The following is a 22,182-nucleotide window of genomic DNA, read 5'->3' as shown; positions in this document are numbered from 1 at the left end:
AGTACAGGTAGTAATTGCGATTCTTCTGTTTCTTGATTTCCTGCACAAATTGTAGATGCTCAACTATCAAAGGCTCGATTAAAATATGGTGTTTTTCTACACTGTTGACGATGTTTTTAGTGAGTGCCTTACACATTATTGAGAGTATACTAACAGCTGTATAGGTTTGTTTGGTTACAGAGGCAGCAAGATGGTCTTCATCCTTTCTTGCGAACCAGAAAAATTAGTCTACAGTTCGACATTTGGCCCTTGTCTGTAGTTGTAGACATTTTGCACATAATATTTCAATAGCTAACATTATTTTTTAATCAGTCCTATTAAAATACATTGGGGGTACGAAGAAAAGAAAGGCCTCTGAAGGTAATGGCATTACAGTAGGGAACGACACATAATAAATCGGTGTATTAGGTGACTCAAGGAACGATTTTCAGGTTCTTGTACTTTACTGGCAAACGTATCTTACTTCAAGTCTTGATTCGTGACATTCGACTCAGTCGTTTACAGACTAACGTTCCTTATCTCAAAAGGATACGTTCGCCCTTCCCCATCATCCCTCAAAGTTTTCACTATATAGAGTGAGTTTCTAAATCTTCACTTTCTTTTATTTTTCTTCTTATTTTCTCCAGCGTTTGTCCAGTCTGGGACCTGTTGGGTTCCCCTTTTCTAGGATTTGAAAAAAAAAAATATTTTTGTTGTTTTCCTTTGTGAGCTGGTGAACTTCCTGCCGTCACAGTCGTCAAGATAACCTGAAGTAGGTGAGTGGTGTGCGTCATCGGTAGGTGAATCGTATAAACTTTGTTCTGCGTGTTATGTCATTTTAACTGTTTGTGTATCGTCTTCTCTGAGACAAAATTTGTGGACAAGCCCAGGATCTGCCTAAACGAGCAATGGGAAACCACCTAAAACCTACACTCATACTGGCCAGTCCATGATCATTAACCCGCTGTCTGGGTCCGATCCGGTTGTGGCCCAATTCCCTAGCTAGCATACTGCACATTACGGTATACGAGCAGGTGAGTGAGATTCTGAATGATAACCGAAAGATGGGAGTTGGGCAAGATGCACAAAAGTTGAGATTCTGACCGTACTCTTCACCAGCCGGCGCTACAGAGAGTCGAAAATTGAGATAGAGATACAAATGGTATGTTACAAAAAATAAATAAAAATAAAAAAGCTTCCAGAGATACTCTACTGACAGGACGAGGTTTGAAGTAAATAAGTAGTATCGTTTCGTTTGTACGAATTTTTGAAAATATGAAGTTCTTTTGTTTTCACCCCTATATTTCAGTATTCACAGCGAAACAAGTCCACAGTTTTTCTTCGTGACAACACAAGTTTGCAAAATTCGACAAATTTCCTTCATGTGTAAATTAAAAAAAAACTATTTGAAATTTTCTGACTTGATCCATTGTAAATGGTTTTTGAAAGCCTGCGACTGTTGATACAATAGGTTTGTTTATAAATAAATAAATCTTCTGCTACCAGTCACGATTTTTCTTTACTTTACTATTCACACCACGCGTTTCGAGAAATAATTCCCATTTTCAAGTGCGTTTTTTGGTGTGTACTAGGCCATTTCTTTTGATGTTGTCAGTGTGCTTCATTTTGTTGACTCACACACACACACACACACACACACACACACACACTATCTATCTATCTATCTATCTATATATATATATATATATATATATATATATATATATATATATATATATATAAGATATTTTCGATGTGTAAAGTGTACAACAAGTTGTGTGTGATGTTAAGGGTGTGTGAGACTCTACACAAATGGACATTTAGAAAACTTAGAAGTCAACAAAATGAAGCAGACTCACACACACTGGCAACATCAAAAGAAATGGCTTAATACACACCAAAAAAACGCACTTGAAAATGGGAATTATTTCTCTAAACGCGTCTTGCGAATACTAAAGTAAAGAAAAATCGTGACTGGGAGCAGAAGATTTATTTATTTATAAATAAACCTATTATATTTGAAATTTTACCTAATGGGCCGTTTAAGTTAAACAGAGAATATTCGTAGACGTAAACGACCTCATGCTCACTATTGCTAGAATGAAGCAAATAAAACTACGTGAAACTTTCGAAGAGGTGGAATCTCAGCACGCCTAACACCGGCATACAGTAATTTTTACACTCAACCGAAAATCCTTATCGCATTGCGAACACTCACTCGCGCTGCAAGTGTCCTACTAAATAAATAATCTTAAGATTGTGCTGGGATTTCGTCAAATACATAAAAGAAACATAGCAATTTCAAAAATTCTCTCAAACTAAACCGTACAAGTTATTCGCTTCAAACTTTAACCTGTTAATGGAGCGTCGCTGGAAGTTTTTTCTTTTTTTACTTATTGACGCAAGCAGTTCTTTCATTACAGGCTGCCTCAATCGAAAAGTGTAACTATAGAAAGTGACAGCTAAACAGCACCATTAGAGCTGGAGTGCCCTTCATTCAGTAAAATGGGAGTCGTTAAAACTGTCCAACCAGCATTTCCCACATAGTTTCACCAAAAGGAAACTTCATATATGCCTGGTATAAACAGCTGAAAGTAGCATGCTTCAACTAGAAAGGTGTGGGTGACAAAACCTCTACATAAGAATGTTTCTTAATACCATTACTGTCAACATCGAACACTTTAGCAGTAGTATGAAATTCATTGTAATATTTCTATAAGAATACAACGTCTCAGTGAATTAGGATCTACTAGCAATGTGAAAACAAGTGCTCTAAATTCCGATTACAGTGTCGCCCACATATTCTTATCTAGAATAACACTTGCTCTCCTGCTACTGAACATGAAATTAACTATAATATGTAAACTACTTTCAATGCAACTGGCGCCTGTTACTGTAGACCGAATCTGACTCTCTACAAATGAAACAGAATACAAAGAATAGCTATCAGCAATAAACAAATGGCTTCTTCATTTAATCGTAGCACACTGGGTAACTGTCACGTATTGAAAGCTGTGCCCTGTTAGAAAACACATCTGCTGCATTATATGAACATTTTACAAATGAATACACTTTCACAATTCCAAAGTTAATTTAGACCCTATAATTTGTTTCTCACCTGCAAGGATAGCTCAGCTCTGCTCTGTCTTGTTCAGTTCTAAGAATATAAAGTGCTGTACTGCATAATCCTGAAATAAATCACTGACTGGCTGATTTCCTTATCATTTGTCGTTTAGCTGTTCTTCCAAATGAGAATTATGCTATCCTTTCAAAAACGTAGTTAACTGTCTACGCAATTGTGCTAGGCATACAGTGTAGAAATATTACAATTAGAATTCGAAGTGTGAGGGCAAACTTAGTGAAATGTTGGCAAATGAGTTGAAACGTTGTCTTAAATTGAAATGAGATTAAGATCCTTTTAATGACATAGAAATGAATCATACTCAATGGAACGAAGACCTTCCTTTGCATTATCGTAAACAATGAATAATGAAGACTGATTCAGACGAACAGTACTTAAGTTACAAGGTTTACTCTAAAACTACTCCTTGCTTTTCTTATAATAATTAAGATAATTCGCCTTAGATATCAAAATGTGGATATCTCTATGCAAAAGGGAATCTTTACACTACAATAATTATTTGAGTAGCTGCATCACCAAAATAAATGCTCTGTTTATGTTACCTCTTTCCAAATGTGCCTTCTCTCTATGAAATCATCTCAAAATCATCCTCTATCCCTAGTCACGCCACAGAGCATCTCAAATAAAATTCATTTTCTGTTCACTCAAGCACCATCAAAACTCCTTACTCACCGACTACACAATACTCTGTCTGCAGCGGACTCACTCTCTCTGTCGTGTATTACAACCTCTGTTAGCCAGAGAGGAACGTCTCATTCATGTGTTCAGGCTAAGCAGTTTGGGATAAGGGGATATGCCCTTACGCCACAAAAGTGAAGTCGCTGCCGCCATATTAGTGTGTCCATAACATTTGGTGTCAAGTGAGTATTCATACCGCTTTGCAGTGATACTTAATACTGTATCAAAATAGCCACTCAGATATGACTGTCCATTACACATATGAAAGCTAACAGGACGAAGGTCACACAGTATTTAACCGAAAAACTGATTTCCTAAGCTCAGTAGGATAGTGCCTCTGGCTTCAATAGATAGCCGTGCTTGGCGTAGGTAGTGCCATCTGCCCTCATTCTAACCTCTTTGGTTGAGGCATCCACAGAGTGGACATGTCTCTGGAGTGAGCATTCGGATGCGCAGAGCGGATTTTGTGTTGTCGGTACACACCGCCAGACCGGTCATGTGATCTCGGGTTTCTCCGCAGGGAACTTTCACATTCAGAATATCATTACACCGCTAGTACAGATAGATTCTCTTTGTAGGTGCTGTGCATTTTGTGCAGACATTTCGAAAGCATCGGAACATTTGTATTTGATATCTGGAATAAACCGGAGTCATAGGTTTGAAGAACTTCTTTCTGACAAAATCTGCCAGGAAGTCTCTTTCTGACCAGTTTCACAGCTCAGATGTGCCCACTTGGTATCTGTGAAGGCCACCGCTAATATTCACTATTATACGGCTCTTAATAGTATTGCTTTGGCTGTCGTGGTAAATTTTTGTTGCATTAGCTTTACAAAACGATGTGATAGCATGCCAGTGCGTTTGAAAGTGTGCGAAAAACTCTAAATTTGCCGCATATTAACTATTATACCGCTTGATTCCTAGTAATTCTTTCTTTAGAATTTAAGTATTTCTCTTTTTCTTTACTGTAGCTACAGCACATTGTGCTTACTGGTAACACTTTGACGTTTTTATTTACTGCATTTTATGGACAAGTTCACACTACTTTACAAAGAAAAAAGTGAAAAAATCCGATCGCTAGACATGAAGCAGTCTAATGGGACGATATGTAGTAATACCAAATGCTTGCTAATAATATAGTAAAGACAATAAACGGAAAGTAAAATTCAACAAAGTAATTGACTTTGCACTTTCACTGCAGTGTGTTTGTGTGTTTTTGTCTATTTTTGTTTCCCATGATTATGATTCACATTCAGTCTCTTGATTTCTTATTGACATACTTGCAAAGCCGAATACACAGTATAGGTGTGACGGTGCGAGTGTTGCGACAAAAATAAACAAACTAAGAGATCTGTACTAGAGACGCGTTGAAAATTTATTTGAAATAAATGTTGAAATTTCACTCAGTGCAACATATCATATTTCCTGGCTTTCATGCACTTTGAAGATCTTTATTTCACAATGCTGTGATTCCTACTTATTATCAGTTGTCTCTGCTATAAAAAGTTGTTTCTCTCTCTCTCTCCCTCTCTCCCTCCCTCTCTCTCTCTCCCTCCCTCACACACACACACACACACACACACACACACACACACATTCAGGTTTTCTTCTCTGTTCTGCAAAACATGCTGTCTGAATAAATGCGAAATAGTTCAATAACATTATGCTGCTGAACGAAACACTATTATTTTTGTGTTTCATAGTATAATATGGGAAGTACAAGCCTATTTCAGCTTCAAACAAACTGACCCTAAATTACGCATGTGTGAGTTACAAATGAATAAAGAGGAAAAGCTGGTGTGTTTTGAGGTTCATGATAGTTAAATTTTCGAATTGTAGATTTCTGTTGCCTTTTATGTGTATAAATACTAAGATGCCCAAAGACTTTGCCTAACAATCCCACACACTTCGAATACATCATTATAGATTTAAGGCATGTATTCAAAACGCAACCAAAACTGCAAATTATAATCAAGTATTCATACAAGACCCAACACAGACTTTTTCTCCTTTCGAGTATTTCTCTCTTTGCACCTGTCAGCAACAGCAGTAATTCACCATTGCCGAATAAACAAATGGTGAAAAGTCAACAAATATGTATAGTATTATAAGTTTCGAACTCGCCGGAAAACATAGACAAACGGTTGTGTACCGAGATCAGTTAACGATCCCAGTTTAATGTTGACAACATTCGCAGAAAGGAATGCTCACTCCAGAGATATGTCTACCCTATGGAGGCATCCAAAGACACTCAAAATGACAAGGATTTCAAACAAAGGACGGACAATGACAACGGCACGTCAAAGGGGTTAAAAAATGGGTCAAATTCCTCTGAGCACTGTCGGACTTAACTTCTGAGGTCACCAGTCCCCTAGAACTTAGAACTACTTAAACTTAACTAACCTAGGGACATCACAAACAACCATGCCCGAGGCAGGATTCGAACCTGCGACCGTAGGGTATCGCGGTTCCAGGCTGTAGCGCCTAGAACCGCTCGGCCACCATGGACGGTAAAGGGGTTAACCTTATCACTTTAGGACATGGTGTAAAAAAAAAGATCTGATGATGGTCATTACGGACTGAAACCGGTCACCGTCTAAAGAATTCATATTGTTATCAAAGACTAAAATAAAAAACATTTGACAGTATTGGATCACTGTTTGTACACGCGATCATGTTGCAATTGGGGGTTAACCTTCAGTGACATAGCAACGGTCACATTAATGGCGAAGGCAAGCAGCACAATGATCGTTTTGAGGGAACAGGAAACCACCATTTCTCGGCCAAAAACGAACGATATTCGTCAAAGGTGAAAGCGTCGATGAGAGAAGGTTTTTTGGACCGTCGTTTTCCACGGAGAAAATGACATGCTTTCTTTTTGGGTTCTGCCTCAATTGCAAGAGGACTTGAAAAACTTCATCTTGCAACAAGATGGTACACCTCCTCTCATCCATTTGGCTGCGGGGAAATATCTAAATACACATTTGCCTGTACGATGACTCGGCCTTGCAACTGCTGATGATGACGTGTGATGCAAATAGCTACCACAATCACCAGTCTTATCTCCTTGCAATTTTTTTTATGGAGCTATGTCAAACGAGAGGTGTGTGACCCGTCTCTGCCACAATCCTTGCCACAGTTACGGCAGTGAGTCTCAACTGTGGTAGAGTCTGTCACCATTGATATATTGCACATGGTTTGAGATGGGTATGAATATAGCCTCGGCGTTTCCCATGTGGCTTGAGGAGAAGTACCGTTTTGTTCGTATGAATTTTTGAAAATATGAAGTTTTTTGTGTTCTCCATAAATTTAAATTTTCTCAAAGAAAGAAGTCCAGCAGTTGTTCTATGTCAAAAGACACACGGTATTCCACGCATTGTTGGTCGCCATTCATGAACATTACTTCCCACCATCAAATTATTCCTCTAATCTCATTCTGTCCTATCTCAATGTGTTTTGGTATCAGTGTGATACGTTGTCATACGATCAATTCCGCCCATTGTACCTAATCAAATTCCACAGGTAATGAAATGGAGGACGCGCAGCTGTACGTCACATCTACACTCCTGGAAATGGAAAAAAGAACACATTGACACCGGTGTGTCAGACCCACCATACTTCCTCCGGACACTGCGAGAGGGCTGTACAAGCAATGATCACACGCACGGCACAGCGGACAAATGGCGCTAGCTGCGCTGCATTTGTGCACCGCCGCCGTCAGTGTCAGCCAGTTTGCCGTGGCATACGGAGCTCCATCGCAGTCTTTAACACTGGTAGCATGCCGCGACAGCGTGGACGTGAACCGTATGTGCAGTTGACGGACTTTGAGCGAGGGCGTATAGTGGGCATGCGGGAAGCCGGGTGGACGTACCGCCGAATTGCTCAACACGTGGGGCGTGAGGTCTCCACAGTACATCGATGTTGTCGCCAGTGGCCGGCGGAAGGTGCACATGCCCGTCGACCTGAGACCGGACCGCAGCGACGCACGGATGCACGCCAAGACCGTAGGATCCTACGCAGTGCCGTAGGGAACCGCACCGCCACTTCCCAGCAAATTAGGGACACTGTTGCTTCTAGGGTATCGGCGAGGACCATTCGCAACCGTCTCCATGAAGCTGGGCTACGGTCCCGCACACCGTTAGGCCGTCTTCCGCTCACGCCCCAACATCGTGCAGGCCACCTCCAGTGGTGTCGCGACAGGCGTGAATGGAGGGACGAATGGAGACGTGTCGTCTTCAGCGATGAGAGTCGTATGCGTGTTTGGCGCCGTGCAGGTGAGCGCCACAATCAGGACTGCATACGACCGAGGCACATAGGGCCAACACCCGGCATCATGTTGTGGGGAGCGATCTCCTACACTGGCCGTACACCTCTGGTGATCGTCGAGGGGACATTGAATAGTGCACGGTACATCCAAACCGTCATCGAACCCATCGTTCTACCATTCCTAGACCGGCAAGGGAACTTGCTGTTCCAAAAGGACAATGCACGTCCGCATGTATCCCGTGCCACCCAACGTGCTCTAGATGGTGTAAGTCAACTACCCTGGCCAGCAAGATCTCCGGATGTGTCCCCCATTGAGCATGTTTGGGACTGGATGAAGCGTCGTCTCACGCGGTCTGCACGTCGAGCACGAACGCTGGTCCAACTGAGGCGCCAGGTGGAAATGGCATGGCAAGCCGTTCCACAGGACTACATCCAGCATCTCTACGATCGTCTCCAAGGGAGAAAAGCAGCCTGCATTGCTGCGAAAGGTGGATATACACTGTACTAGTGGCGACATTGTGCATGCTCTGTTGCCTGTGTCTATGTGCCTGTGGTTCTGTCAGTGTGATCATGTGATGTATCTGACCCCAGGAATGTCTCAATAAAGTTTCCCCTTCCTGGGACAATGAATTCACGGTGTTCTTATTTCAATTTCCAGGAGTGTAGCAGCCTGCAGCAGGAGTTCGTCTCTCAGGTGCCGGATGAGCTATGGCCGTCCCTCATATGGCTGTCTGAGGAGGGCACGGTGCTGGACGTGGGCTGCGGTCTTGGTGACGTCACATTTCACGAGCTGCTGTCGCGCCTGCCACCAGATTTCACCTTCGTAGCTGCAGATATTTCTGCCAACATGCTCGCCAAGGCTTCCTCCAGGTTCTCAGGATCCCGTGTGCGCTTCTGTCAACTGGACATTGGCACAGCCAACATAGAGGACACGCGCATTTGGCAGCAAAGACCATCCTCAAAGGTTTTCTCCTTTTTCTGTCTGAACTGGGTGCAGGACCAAAGGTAAGCAACAATGCCTTCCAGTACCGACATATATTGCCGGAAAAAATGCAACACTCTCAGGGACTGTGTTCAGTGGCACCTAGATAGAGTATGTGCCTACTGAAACGATGAAGTGTTATTTATTCTTTTGTTATGGTCATCAGCGAGCAGTAGACCTGTCTGTGCACCCTCTATTTTCAATCTACAGGCAATAAAAGTGCTGAGTTTGCAACATTCATCCTAGGGTACAACCATGATCCACAGACGAATTGCTTCAGCCACTTGAATGGGTTTACAATGTGGGCCTGCAGGTAGCTGGATGGACCCTATCGATTGATTCCTGCACATGTTGGGGTCAGTCTATCAGTGGCACGTTGTTCCTTTCAGCATGGTCCATGGAACATTCGAACACCCGTAGACTAGGTTACGCACGTCCCTGCAGAATGGACGCACTTCAAAATTAATACACTTAAGCGACAATCAATGGCCGATCAAACGTCTTCTAGGGACGAAATGGGTGTGCATGTTGCACCTGCTCTGTCATCAGGGTTCACTGGGAATCGTATGGTTGCAGCGGGACTAATATATCGTGTGCCTCTGTCCAGACTCGCACAAACAACACCGAGCATGGCTACTCTAGTGTCGTGAAGTGTGGACTGGAGACTGGAATGGCGCTCTCTTGTCATCAATGAAGAGAGCAGATTTCGTCTGTATGTGAGTAAAAATGTATAGGTTTATGGCGTGGACCTGGCGAGCTGCCTATTCTAGGGTGCAATCCTCTACGACTAAGTTCCCATCCTAGGTATGGGGGACGATGAGTTAAAATTCGTGCTCACGTTGAAGTAACCAGTGCCCTCTACACTACAAAGGCTGTTACTCTGAACTACTGCCATTTATTCGACAGGATGGTGGTGTACATTTCAGCAAGACAATGCACATCCACATACGACTGTTGCCATGCGACACGCTCTTTTTGGTGTAAAACAGTTTCCCTGATCAGCAACAACACCAGATCTCTAGTCAATTGAACACTTATGGGACTTGATGAAATCGGAATTTAATCGTTCTCCAGGGCCTGCAAGAACCACTGCTGAACTGAAAAAAAAACTCACAAGATGCTTGGTAAAAACTATCGCAGGATTCCATTCGGCACCTGCATTGCCGCTAGGAGAGGAGGGTTACACAGTGTATTGATGCGACTGTTTGGACACGCTTTTTTTGTGACACGTGTGTTTCGTGTACTGTGAATTTTTTGTCATTTACCCCTGCAATTGTGGTCTACCTGTCACCCCACTTGCCAATAAACTTACTTAGTCCGTGAGGGTGTTGCTTCTTCCCGGCAGTGTTTTCGGAAAGAAGACAGCTATTTTGTTGAAAACATCGATAAAGTGCATCGAAGGTGCTGTACTGTGGCTGTACCATACTAGTAAAGTGATGCTCGTGGATAAGAGGCATATGTCCTCCACAGCACTAATCGCACAGTAAACATGACCTTGTGAGTGAGTTCGGTGTTAGTCCATGCTATTTATTCAGAACCTGACATGTAAACATCTGGTTTGACACAATGAAATCGTAAGAGAACTACAGTTAACTACAAGCAAGCTACGTACTGTTAGTTCCATGCACAGTGGCATCACTGATGAGCATAACTGAAGAACAACATTTTAAAAAGCATGTTTTTCTGAATAAACAATTATCCTCTGTCTCCGACCTGTCACTGCTCAAAGTTTGTCAGTGATGCTCTCATACGCCCTTTATATTCGTAATACCCTCTACCTGTCATAACAGGTACGCGGTGCGCTTTCAAACATTTCATCCATGCTACTAAGAAATAATAATGATGCTTACTACGGAAATGCCGAGAGCATTGGTAACCAAAATAAAATCTTAATAAAAGAAATAGGTAATTCTAATGCACAACAAGTCACTTGTTCATGCAATGGATGCAGATGGAAAGCTTAAACTAATGAGCTTAACGAAGTAGCCAGCTAATGTAGCGGCATCAGATACACCATGTTGAAACTCTCGCTCGATGTGCATGCGTTGTAGAGTAGGTGGTTTTCGTAGGCCAATTTGAGGTTATTTCCCGGCTTGATATGTCTAAGGTGCCCTATATTAAATTATTCTTGTCGATTTCCTCTGTATCACTGTGGTACGCTGTAAAAAGTTATCGTAAAAACCCCGTGTATTACGTGATATCTAAGGCATTATGTCAAATGGATAAGAATAATGGGTGCAGTAGTCTTTAGGTATACTCACTTTTTAGTAGGTCTTTGTGTGTTATGTTGTATTAGACATCGACATAAATTTCACAGAAGCTTTGAAGGTTTCGCCCAAAACATCTTTGTGATTTTGCAAGTCTTTTCCTTACAGGATTGCCTCCATTGTGGAAGATTCCATGTGTTAGAGGCCCTTTGTACCTACGTGGAAGCAGATGCATGTATCTGTATATTTCCAAATATGACTAGAGACTGAATACATGTCACATATCCCTAGCTAATCACTGAGCATTTCGAATTTCCATTCACGATTTGTACTGTGCCTTGAGTCAGTAACATCTTCTGTCTGCATTGCTCTATTTCTAATTACAACTACCTTATCTTTGTACTACTCAATGACATTTCTTGCCAGTTTGTGGTTTCTTTAATTACGACTCCATTATTATGCGAATATGTGTCACTTACTCTTGAAATTCTACCCTACAGGCAGGCTCTACGAGACACCATGAAACTCCTCAGTCCTGGTGGTGGAACAGTTTTGGTCATCGTGAGCTACAGTCCTATTTTTGTAGTGTTAGAGGCACTCGCGAAGACCTCTCATTGGAGTGCATATATGGTGGTAAGTCACAAGCCAAATGTTTCAAAGACATCGGGAATTGATTACTCATGACAAAAGAGAATGAACTGCATTATGTTGAACTTAGTTAATTCTATTTCGTTATATCAACCAACCTACTTTGTTAGAAACCTCATTGACTGAATGGCCTATGTTCCACAAAACATCATACACTACTGGACATTAAAATTGCTACACCAAGAACAAATGCATATGATAAATGGGTATTCATTGGACAAATATATTATACTTTTACTGACATCTGATTACATTTTCACGCAATTGGGGTGCGTAGATCCAGAGAAATAAGTACCCAGAACAACCACCTCTGGCCGTAATAACGGCCTTGATACCTCTGGGCATTGAGTCAAACAGAGCTTGGATGGCGTGTACAGGTAGAGCTGCCCATGCAGCTTCAACACGGTACCACAGTTCATGAAGAATAGTGACTGGCGCATTGTGACGAGCCAGCTCTTCGGCCACCGTAGACCAGACGTTTTCAGTTGGTGAGAGATCTGGAGAATGTGCTGGCCAGGGCAGTAGTGGAACATTTTCTGTACCCAGAAAGGCCCGTACAGGACCTGCAAAATGTGGTCATGCACTATCCTGCTGAAATGTAGGGTTTCGCAGGGATCGAATGAGGGGTAGAGCCACGGGTCGTAACACATCTGAAATGAAACGTCCACTGTTCAAAGTGCCTTCAATGCGAACAAGAGGTGACCGAGACGTGTAACCAATGGCACCCTATACCATCGCGCTGGGTGATGCACCAGTATGGCGATGACGAATACACGCTTCCAATGTGCATCCACTGCGCCAAACACGGATACGACCATCATGATGCTGTAAACAGAACCTGGATTCATCCGAAAAAATGACGTTTTGCCATTCGTGCACATAGGTTCGTCGTCGAGTACACCATCTCAGACGTTCATGTCTGTGCTGCTGCGTCAAGGGTAACCGCAGGCATGGTCTCCGAGCTGATAATCCATGCTGCTGCAAACGTCGACGAACTGTTCGTGAAGATGGTTGTTGTCTTGCAAACGTCCCCATCTCTTGACTCAGGGATCGAGACGTGGTTGCACGATCCGTTACAGCCGTGCCGATAAGATGCCTGTCATCTCAACTGCTAGTGATACGAGGCCGTTGGGATCCAGAACAGCGTTCCGTATTTCCCTCCTGAACCCACCGATTCCTTATTCTGCTAACAGTCATTGGATCTCGACCAATGCGAGCAGCAATGTCGCGATACGATAAACTGCAATCGCGATGGGCTACAATCCGACCTTTATCAAAGTCGGAAACGTGATGGTACGCATTTCTCCTCCTTAAACGAGGCATCACAACAACGTTTCACCTGGCAACGCCGGTCAACTGCTGTTTGTGTATGAGAAATGGGTTGGAAACTTTCCTCATGTCAGCACGTTGTAGGTGTCGCCACTGGCACCAACCTTATGTAAATGCTCTGAAAAGCTAATCATTTGCATATCACGGCATCTTCCTTCTGGCGGCTACATTTCGGGTTTGTAACACGTGGTGTAGCAATTTTAATGGCCAGTAGTGAGAGTCCTTAGAAAATGCAGTCCATCGACAAATTAGGTGGCTTACAAAACACTCTTTCGACCTATACTTGAGTATTGCTCATCAGTGTGGGATCCGTACCAGGTCGGGTTGAGAGAGTAGATAGAGAAGATCCAAAGAAGAGCGGCGCGGTTCGTCACAGGGTTATTTTGTAACCGTGATAGCGTTACGGAGATGTTTATCAAGCTCAAGTGGCAGACTCTGCAAGAGAGGCGCTCTGCATCGCGGTGTAACTTGCTGTTTAGGTGTCGAGAGGATACGTTTGAGGATTAGGTATCGAATGTATTGCTCCCCCTACTTATACCTCCCGAGGAGATCACGAATGTAAAATTAGAGAGATTCGAGCGCGCACAGAGGCTTTCCGGCTGTTGTTCTTCCCGCGCGACTGGAACAGGAAAGGGAGGTAATTACAGTGGCGCGTAAAGTGCCCATGCCACACACCGTTGGGTGGCTTGCGGACTATAAATATGTAGTGTAGAAAAACCTCAGTGGTGGTTGTATTCCCAACCTCTCAAAACTAATTGTGAGCAGCCCTCTTGTTTAAGATGTACTTTATAAAGATTGCACTGAGAACAAAGTGAAGTGATAATACGAAATTACAGCCCTCGGCATAGACCTTACGGTTGGGAATTGCCATAAATCGAAATGTGATTGATAGTTACTGGAAAATATTTATTTGCATATGGTGTACCGTGATTGAAAGCATATCCTGATTACTGGTTGACTATATCTAGCTTAATACACTCAGGTGACAAAAGTCATGGGACACCTCCTTATATTGCGTCGACCTCCCGTTACCCGACGCAGTTGGTTGGGTTGGGTTGTTTGGAAGGAAGAGACCAAACAGCGAGGACATCGGTCTCATCGGATTAGGGAAGGATGTGGAAGGAAGTCGGCCGTGAGCTTCCAAAGGAACTATCCCAGCATCTACCTGGAGCCCCGACGCAGTGCAGGAGCTCGACCTGGCATGGACTCAACCAGTCGCTGGAAGTTCCCTGCAGAAATACTGACCCATGCTGCCTCTATAGCTGACCATAACCGCGAAAGCTTTACCGGCGCAGGATTTTGTGTGCATATTGGTTTCTAGATTATGTCCCATAAAGGTTCGATGAGACTCATGTCAGCCTATCTGGGTGACCAAACTATTCGCTCTAATTCTGCAGAATGTTCTTCAAACCAGTCATGAACAATTGTGGCCTGGTTGGCGTGACTCATTGTCATCCATAAAAATGAACTCTATGAATGGCTGCAAATGTTTCCCACTAGCCGAACAGAAACAGTCAGTGGTCAGTTCAGCTGGACCAGAGGACTCAGTCAATTCCATGTAAACATAGCCCACTCCATTATGGAGCCACCACCAGCTTGCACAGAGCCTCGTTGAGAAGTTGGGTCCAAGGCTTCGTGGGGTCTGCACCACTTTTGAAACCTACCTCAGCTTTTACCAAGATTTTCCAGTCGTCGTATGTCCAAACTATACGGTCGCCAACCCAGGAGAGGTTTTGCAGGCGCAGTCGAGTCATTAGCAAAGGCACTGATGTAGGTCATCTGCTGCGATAGCCCATTAACGCCACATTTCGCCGCACTATCGTAACGGGTACGCCCTTCGTTCGTTTCACACTGGTTTATGCCGTTATTTCATGCAGTTTTGCTTGTCTGTTATCACTGACAACTCTACGTAAACGCCCGTGTTCTCGCTCGTCAAGTGAGGGCCGTCGGGCACTGCATTGCCGTGGTGAGAGGTAATGCCTGAAATTTGGTACTCTTGGCACTGTCTTGACACTACTGATCTTCGTATATTGAATTCCCTAACGATTTCCGATTTGGAATGTACAAAGCGTCTATCTCCAGCTATTAGTCTACGTTCAAATTGCGTTGATTCTTGAAGTGCAGCCATAATCACGTCGGAAAGCTTTTCACATGAACCTCCTACATACATAAGATAGCTCCAACAATGCACTGCCCTTTCATACCTTGTGTAGGCGATACTACCACCACCTGTATATGTGCATATCGCTGTCCAGTGAGTTTTGTAACCTCATTATATAGTGAAGACGCTAAACAGGAGCACTGATTAATTAAATACTCAGTTTTACGCGCAGATACATCAATTAAACAATATGTAAATTTTACTGTGAAAACCATGACCATTCTGTTTTCAAACTCAGGTGCAAGTTCAGGTGGACAGCAGTGTAATGATATTACTACTTGCTCATTTGAAAATTTTCACTCTTTAATAAAGTACAACGATGATTGCAATCTATATGTGCCGCAGATCTTGAGTGAAACAGTGAATGGCAGTTGGTGACTATCCCCAGATATTCAGTACGACTGCGACCAACTTGAGACAGGCGAACGTCATGGACTCCACGAGTGTGTAGTCGAAGCGAACTACTCTGCCGGTACTGCGGATTAGGCTGTACGCTATAGAAGCGCTGACCCTTTCTTAAAGACGGTGTCATCAGCACTCGGTCGCACTAGTATCTGGCGAGCTCAAACGCACTGCAACGCCAAGTCAGTCCGTCCTCCATTGCTACCATCCCCTGATTCGATATGGACATTTCCACAACCAAATCTGAAATGCCCCTCTTATGGATTCACTTACGCCCTCGTGTTTGCTTCCCGCCAAACAGAGCTATTTGCCAATTTCAAAATTAAGAAGCCCTGCCTCTCCCCACACTCCCACACCCCTCCCTTATCGTGAGGATTCCTCCAACTAGAGAATACCGCCACAACAGCACGTCTTCTTCAGAGGCCAATCACAACATTAACACCTCCTGTGCAACCAAACAATACTGAATTCAGCGCTACGCTCCTGACATCACAAACGATTACGCCAGTCGCTTACTCTCTCGCCTACGCCGTTAGCTTTGCAACTGAGGGCTTGAGAAATAAAGAAACAGCTGCTACGAGGCTAGACTTCGTGTTCTGTGGCCCACGATTTCTATAAGCGCTAGAGGGCTATCTTCAATGGGGACCCACAAAACACGGAAAGTCACCCACGCCTCCTGCGCCTAGTGCCGCGGTACTCTCCAACTAGGTATTTGGCTGTGCGACAACATGCCAAAACCTCTGGACGGCAGTTCCGGCCTCCCTTCTAAAATTCACCACCAAGGTGGCCGGTCCTTTCTCCCAGCCGGTCCCGTTTGGCCGTAGCGTTCTCTGCTCACCGTCTCAAGTACAACGCGCTCATTAATTCGTATGCCCAAAAACATTTACAAATCAGCGTGCCCGTCACTGTGTTAAAATAGGAAAGAAATAAAAATTACAAGCAGCACCTTATTGCCAGTACAACGCTAGGCTAACAACATGCCAGTCCATATCGACATCCAGGGACGCATATGTGTGAGGATGACGCGACGGTCGGTCGGTACCGTTGGGCATTCCGAGGCCTACTTGCATGGAAAGAGATAGAGGGAGAGAGGGGGAGGGGGGAGACAGACAGACATTCTCTGAATTACAAAATAACATTCTCATTTTGTTTGAATCTTATTTCTGCCATCTGACTGTGCAAAGATCTTTATTTTGTATTACTGTCAAGATCGCGGCCTTAATCATTATCAATTGCAACAAAGTTTGGTATGATTAGACTTTTCCAAGTGAAGTTATGGGGAGCAGGGTTAATAATAACATTGAGTTATATTTTGTTCGCCGTCTTCTACGAAAGCGTGTAAACTATTTTTGCGGTCAGCCAGAAAGTGATGGAGAGCTTGCCGCCTGAAAGTCCACATTCTTCATGTACTCACTGAAAGAAATGTTTCTACTCTCTATTTACTCAACGGGATCAGGAACTCTAATTATAAATGAAAGTTTTGAGTTCTGACATTCATATACTTGATAAAGTATCACATGCGCAGCATAGGGATATTCCTGACAATAATAATAACAATATCTCTATCATAAACTGCACTATAAGCAGTTCCGAGGCGACCTCTTTGGTAAATTCCCATTAAATGGTCTTTCGCGCCGACATCTGAACTAAAAATAAAACTCCGTCCAAACAGGCTATTAAGGCGCAACGGTATAGACTGGTCGCCGTGTCTTCCTCAGCCCACAGGCGTCACTGGATGCGGATACGAAGGGGAATGTGGTCAGCACACCGCTCTCCCGGCCGTATGTGAGTCTACGTGACCCGAGAAGCTGATTCTCAATCAAGTAGCTCCTCAGTTTGCCTCACAAGAGCTGAGGGCACCCCGCTTGCCTACAGTGCTCGGCAGACCAGATGGTCACCCATCCAAGAGCTACACCAGTCCGACAGCGCTTAACTTCGGCGACCTGACGAGGACACAGCGTCAAAACCGGTCGTTTGCCCTGACTTCTAATAATTAAAATTAATTTCTCGCCACAAAAGTGGATATTAGTCTCACCACTTGCCACGCGGTTGTGTTAAGATTATGGGCGATACACAAACATTTACTTCCGTGAAATTTAAACAATTCAGGACGGTGTACAGCTCTCGCCAGTTCACTTCCTATTTGTGTCGAAAACATGCATTTAGCAGCAGCCTGGCTGTGACGTCATCCGAGGCATCGCATAAGCCGGCGTTTGACTGACGCGGACAGTATGATAGCTCTCAGACCGTAGATAACACAGACTGCGCGTGACGTCATTACACAAAATCTAAGTTACCCGACTCCTCAGGACGTAGAGTTCCTGTTATTACGCACTTATAGTTTTTCTCATTTATAGCTGCAATCAAGCATGCATTTTAACAAGGAAACCAGTTGCAGTAGAACCCCCCTAATCCGACCTTGGATGGTCCGTCATTCCAGTTAGTCCGATCACACTCACGCTCGCGAACCTGTGCCGACTTGTCACTGACTAGACGCCTGTTGGGCCATTGTTGGTGTGTCTATCGCTGTGCATATTGTTATAGTGTAAGTTATTGTGCGGTTTTATCCTTTGATGGGATTAAAAAACGTCGTTTTTTGCTTTATTCCGTGTTCTCTACATTACTTATTACTGTAGACTCATTGAGTGTACATTTGTCTGTTTTTCAACATGTCTGGATTCAAACGTAAACACGTAACTCTTTCACCAAATGAAAAATTAGCAGTGCTACAAAGACTGGACGAAGGAGAATCGTTCGAAAAAATTGTCCAAATAACTGAATGTAGGTGTTACGACAATTAAGGATTGGACGAAGAATCGGAAAGACGTTGAATCCTATACAGTTACGATTGATGGTGGAAACACTCGTAAGAATCGCAAAACATTAAAAAAGCCTTAACTTGAACTACTTGAGAAAGCATTGTGGATGTGATTTTGTCAAGAAAGAAGGTAAAGAACTCCAATATCTGGGCCAATTCTCAAAGAAAAAGCGATAGTTTTGAACAAAAAACTGGATGCTGAAAGTAAATTTGCTGCCATTGAAGGCTGGATTGACCGTTGGAAAACTCGTCATGGAGCCCGATCTGTTTCTATTGCCGGTGAAAAACTATCTGCTGATGCCGCAGCTGCTAAGGAGTTTTCTGTTAAGTTTCAAGAAATTGTTGAAGAAAATAAACTGTTACCCTGCCAAGTGTATAACACCGACGAGACAGGGCTGACCTTTAAAATGTTGCCAACAAAAACTCTCGCAGCTTCAAATGAGTCCGTGGTAGGAACGAAACTTATAAAAGATAGAATAACAGTCATTCTTTGTAGTAACGGAGATGATACCCACAAACTGCCCTTGTTCTTCATTGGAAGATCTAAGAATCCAAGGGCATTCAAAACTATGAAATTATCTTCCTTGCCGGTTTATTACTGCAATGAAAAATTGCTTGGATGGACTGCTGCAACCTTTTTAAATCCTGGTTTTTAAACGAGTTTGTGCCATCGGTCGAAAAAGACTCGAAGTAAAAAAATTTGCCTGTTCGTGCTCTGCTGTTGTTCGACAACGCACCATCACATCCATCTGAGCAAGATTTGGTGAAAATGACATAAAAGCTCTCTCGCTGCCTCTTAATGTGACCTCACTCACCCAACTAGTGAATCAGGGCGTTATCGAATGGTTAAAAAGGCGATATCGCACAAATATATCAGCTCAATCTTGGAAAAATCTGAAGGAGGTCATAGCTTATTTGAAGCAATGAAATCCCTGAACATCAAAGATGCTATCTACACAATCGCTGCAGCATGGGATCAACTGAAAACTAACACACTGCGGAAATCGTGGCCACAAGTTATGACTGAAAATGAGCATACCAGAGATGAGCAAAACAACGACGCACCGGAAATCATTAAAGATCTACAAACGTTGGAGCCGAACGTCCCTGCCAATGAAGTTGAAGAGTGGATCCATGAATGTGACAAAGACTGAGACACTTTTGAAGAGCTCAATGGCGACCAGACTCTTCATCGAGCAGAATCAAACTTCAACTCCAATGGACGTTTTGTGGATAAAAAATGGAAGGACACTGCAGCTAAATCTAGAAGAACATCTACTAAACAAAAATGAATCACTGACTTTTTTTTCCAAGTAATTTATTTTCGTTTTTACCCTAAAAACAATGCATACAGTATAATCATTTCTTAATTTATACATGCAGTAGTTTATTTCTTTGTAAAAAATTTCTTTTTTGTATACAGTGCTATAAATATTTTTTAGTTTACAGTATATATCGTTTATACGTTATTAAGTACAGTACAGTACTGTAATTTGCTTGTCGTATTTCCTTTTAAAACCAATACATATTATACATATTTAGTTTGGACAAGAAGAGAATAGAAGCTTTCGAAATGTGGTGCTACAGAAGAATGCTGAAGATTAGATGAGTAGATCACATAACTAACGAGGAGGTATTGAATAGGATTGGGGAGAAGCGAAGTTTGTGGCACAACTTGACTAGAAGAAGGGATCGGTTGGTAGGACATGTTCTGAGGCATCAAGGGATCACAAATTTAGCACTGGAGGGCAGCGTGAAGGGTAAAAATCGTAGAGGGAGACCACGAGATGAATACACTAAGCAGATTCAGTAGGATGCAGGTTGCAGTAGGTACTGGGAGATGAAGAGGCTTGCACAGGATAGAGTGGCATGGACAGCTGCATCAAACCAGTCTCAGGACTGAAGAGAACAACAACAACAACAACATATTATAGTGTGTATATACGTTTTTTAGTTAATATATTGTTTAACACTGTGTAAAAAAAATCTTTTCATATTACTGTAGAAGTCTTTTAGTTCTTAAATCGTTTAATTTTTTGTACTAAATGTCGTTTTATATTTTTTTCAAAAATATATTAGATTTTTTGGATAATCCGACCTTTTTTACGTTTCCCCCGTGGTCCCGGTCCCGAAGGTGACGGATTAGACGGGTTCTACTGTGCCTTATTGCTGTTATGCGTGTAGCAGTGCACTTAATATGATTTCTCCAAAATTCCTAATATTAATGCGGTGAATATCATTTTCACATGTGGCAACCGGCCGGGGCGATCGAGCGGTTCTAGGTGCTACAGTCTGGAACCGCGATACCGCTACGGTGGCAGGTTCGAATCCTGCCTCGAGCATGGATGTGTGTGATGTCCTTAGGTTAGTTAGGTTTAAGTAGTTCTAAGTTCTAGGGGATTGATGACCTCAGAAGTTAAGTCTCATAGTGCTCAGAGCCATATTTTTCACATGTGGCCAGGTGAAACATACTGACAGTCCTGTTTACAAGCAACAGAACGACAATTCTTCAGTGAATACTTGTTTTTGTTGCACTGTAAATCGTTTAATCCACCGTATCCACAGAAGTATTTTGCAAAATATCAGTTTGGCAGCCAACATTACCTTTCCGATGATTCCTCAATAACATGTGTAGAATGTTTTGTTATCCTTTTATAAGAAATGAAATTCATTTATAACCGTAAGGTCCGGCTTTTGCGCAAAATAAGCTTCATGTTTTATGACTTCTGCCACTTAGTGATGCAGGTATGTGAAGCAAGTAGAAGTTTACGTTAAAAGAATCTCCTTAGAGAACTTATCTGGTTCACTCAACAAAAACAGAATTTATAGTTATAATTAACTGTCTATACTCATCTTTAGTTGTGTATGGCGCCGTCATAAGCAGATCTGCACCACAAAGAACTTTCTAACTGGCATATAAACTCTCTGAAGATCTGCTGGAAGTGTAATTTAATGCTGGCATAAGTCGAGGAAAAGCAGAATATCAGTCGAGAAGTCTGAGGCAGCTTCCAAGAGATTTTTGTACATATTCAGATTGGTACATTTACCAGTGCTAATTGCTCTACCATTGAAATAAATGACGAATATGATTACATACCTCATCCAGTTTCTTACGCTTAATATTTGGCTAGGAAACTGAACAAAAAACTAGACTTCCACATTTGGCAAATTTCATCATGTTCTAACATTTCTAGCACTGGTATCTTGAACAGAAAAAACAGAGGCTGCTTTTCTATCACTTCCGATGATCATGTTTATCTGTGAAAAATGGGCCGGAAACTATTACACAAATGTCAATTTTGTAATGCGAAAAACCCTTTTAAGAAATTAGTTACCTCAGCTTTGCAGGACGTAAGGAATGATGCTTTCCTTCAACTGAATAAAAATGTTTCAAACAGTCCTCCCCTTGATAATCACATTTATCAACTGAGAAAAAGTTGTGCTCATTGAGTATTATAAAATAAGGCTATATAATGAAGTGACACTCCACAGCAAGAAGCTACACCATGCTCTGATTAGAAGTGTCCGTTCAAAAGTAGTTCTGTTTTACAATCAGCGATTCTGTGATTGTTT

At 42.6% G+C, this 22,182-nt stretch overlaps 1 protein-coding gene across 1 annotated transcript in view; it reads left to right on the top strand.

The window, feature by feature from the left end:
* Positions 1 to 22,182, top strand: part of LOC126267698 (juvenile hormone acid O-methyltransferase-like) — a 59,869-nt gene that overhangs the window by 10,617 nt on the left and 27,070 nt on the right. Inside the window, exons 2-3 of the mRNA XM_049973000.1 lie at positions 8,721 to 9,067; positions 11,752 to 11,884. Of these exons, the coding sequence (XP_049828957.1) occupies positions 8,721 to 9,067; positions 11,752 to 11,884 (480 nt within the window). The remainder of the gene's footprint in view (positions 1 to 8,720; positions 9,068 to 11,751; positions 11,885 to 22,182) is intronic.

This window comes from Schistocerca gregaria, chromosome 4 (genome assembly GCF_023897955.1).
Source record: "Schistocerca gregaria isolate iqSchGreg1 chromosome 4, iqSchGreg1.2, whole genome shotgun sequence".
Classification (NCBI taxonomy): domain Eukaryota; kingdom Metazoa; phylum Arthropoda; class Insecta; order Orthoptera; family Acrididae; genus Schistocerca; species Schistocerca gregaria.
This window is presented reverse-complemented; position numbering and strand designations above follow the sequence as displayed.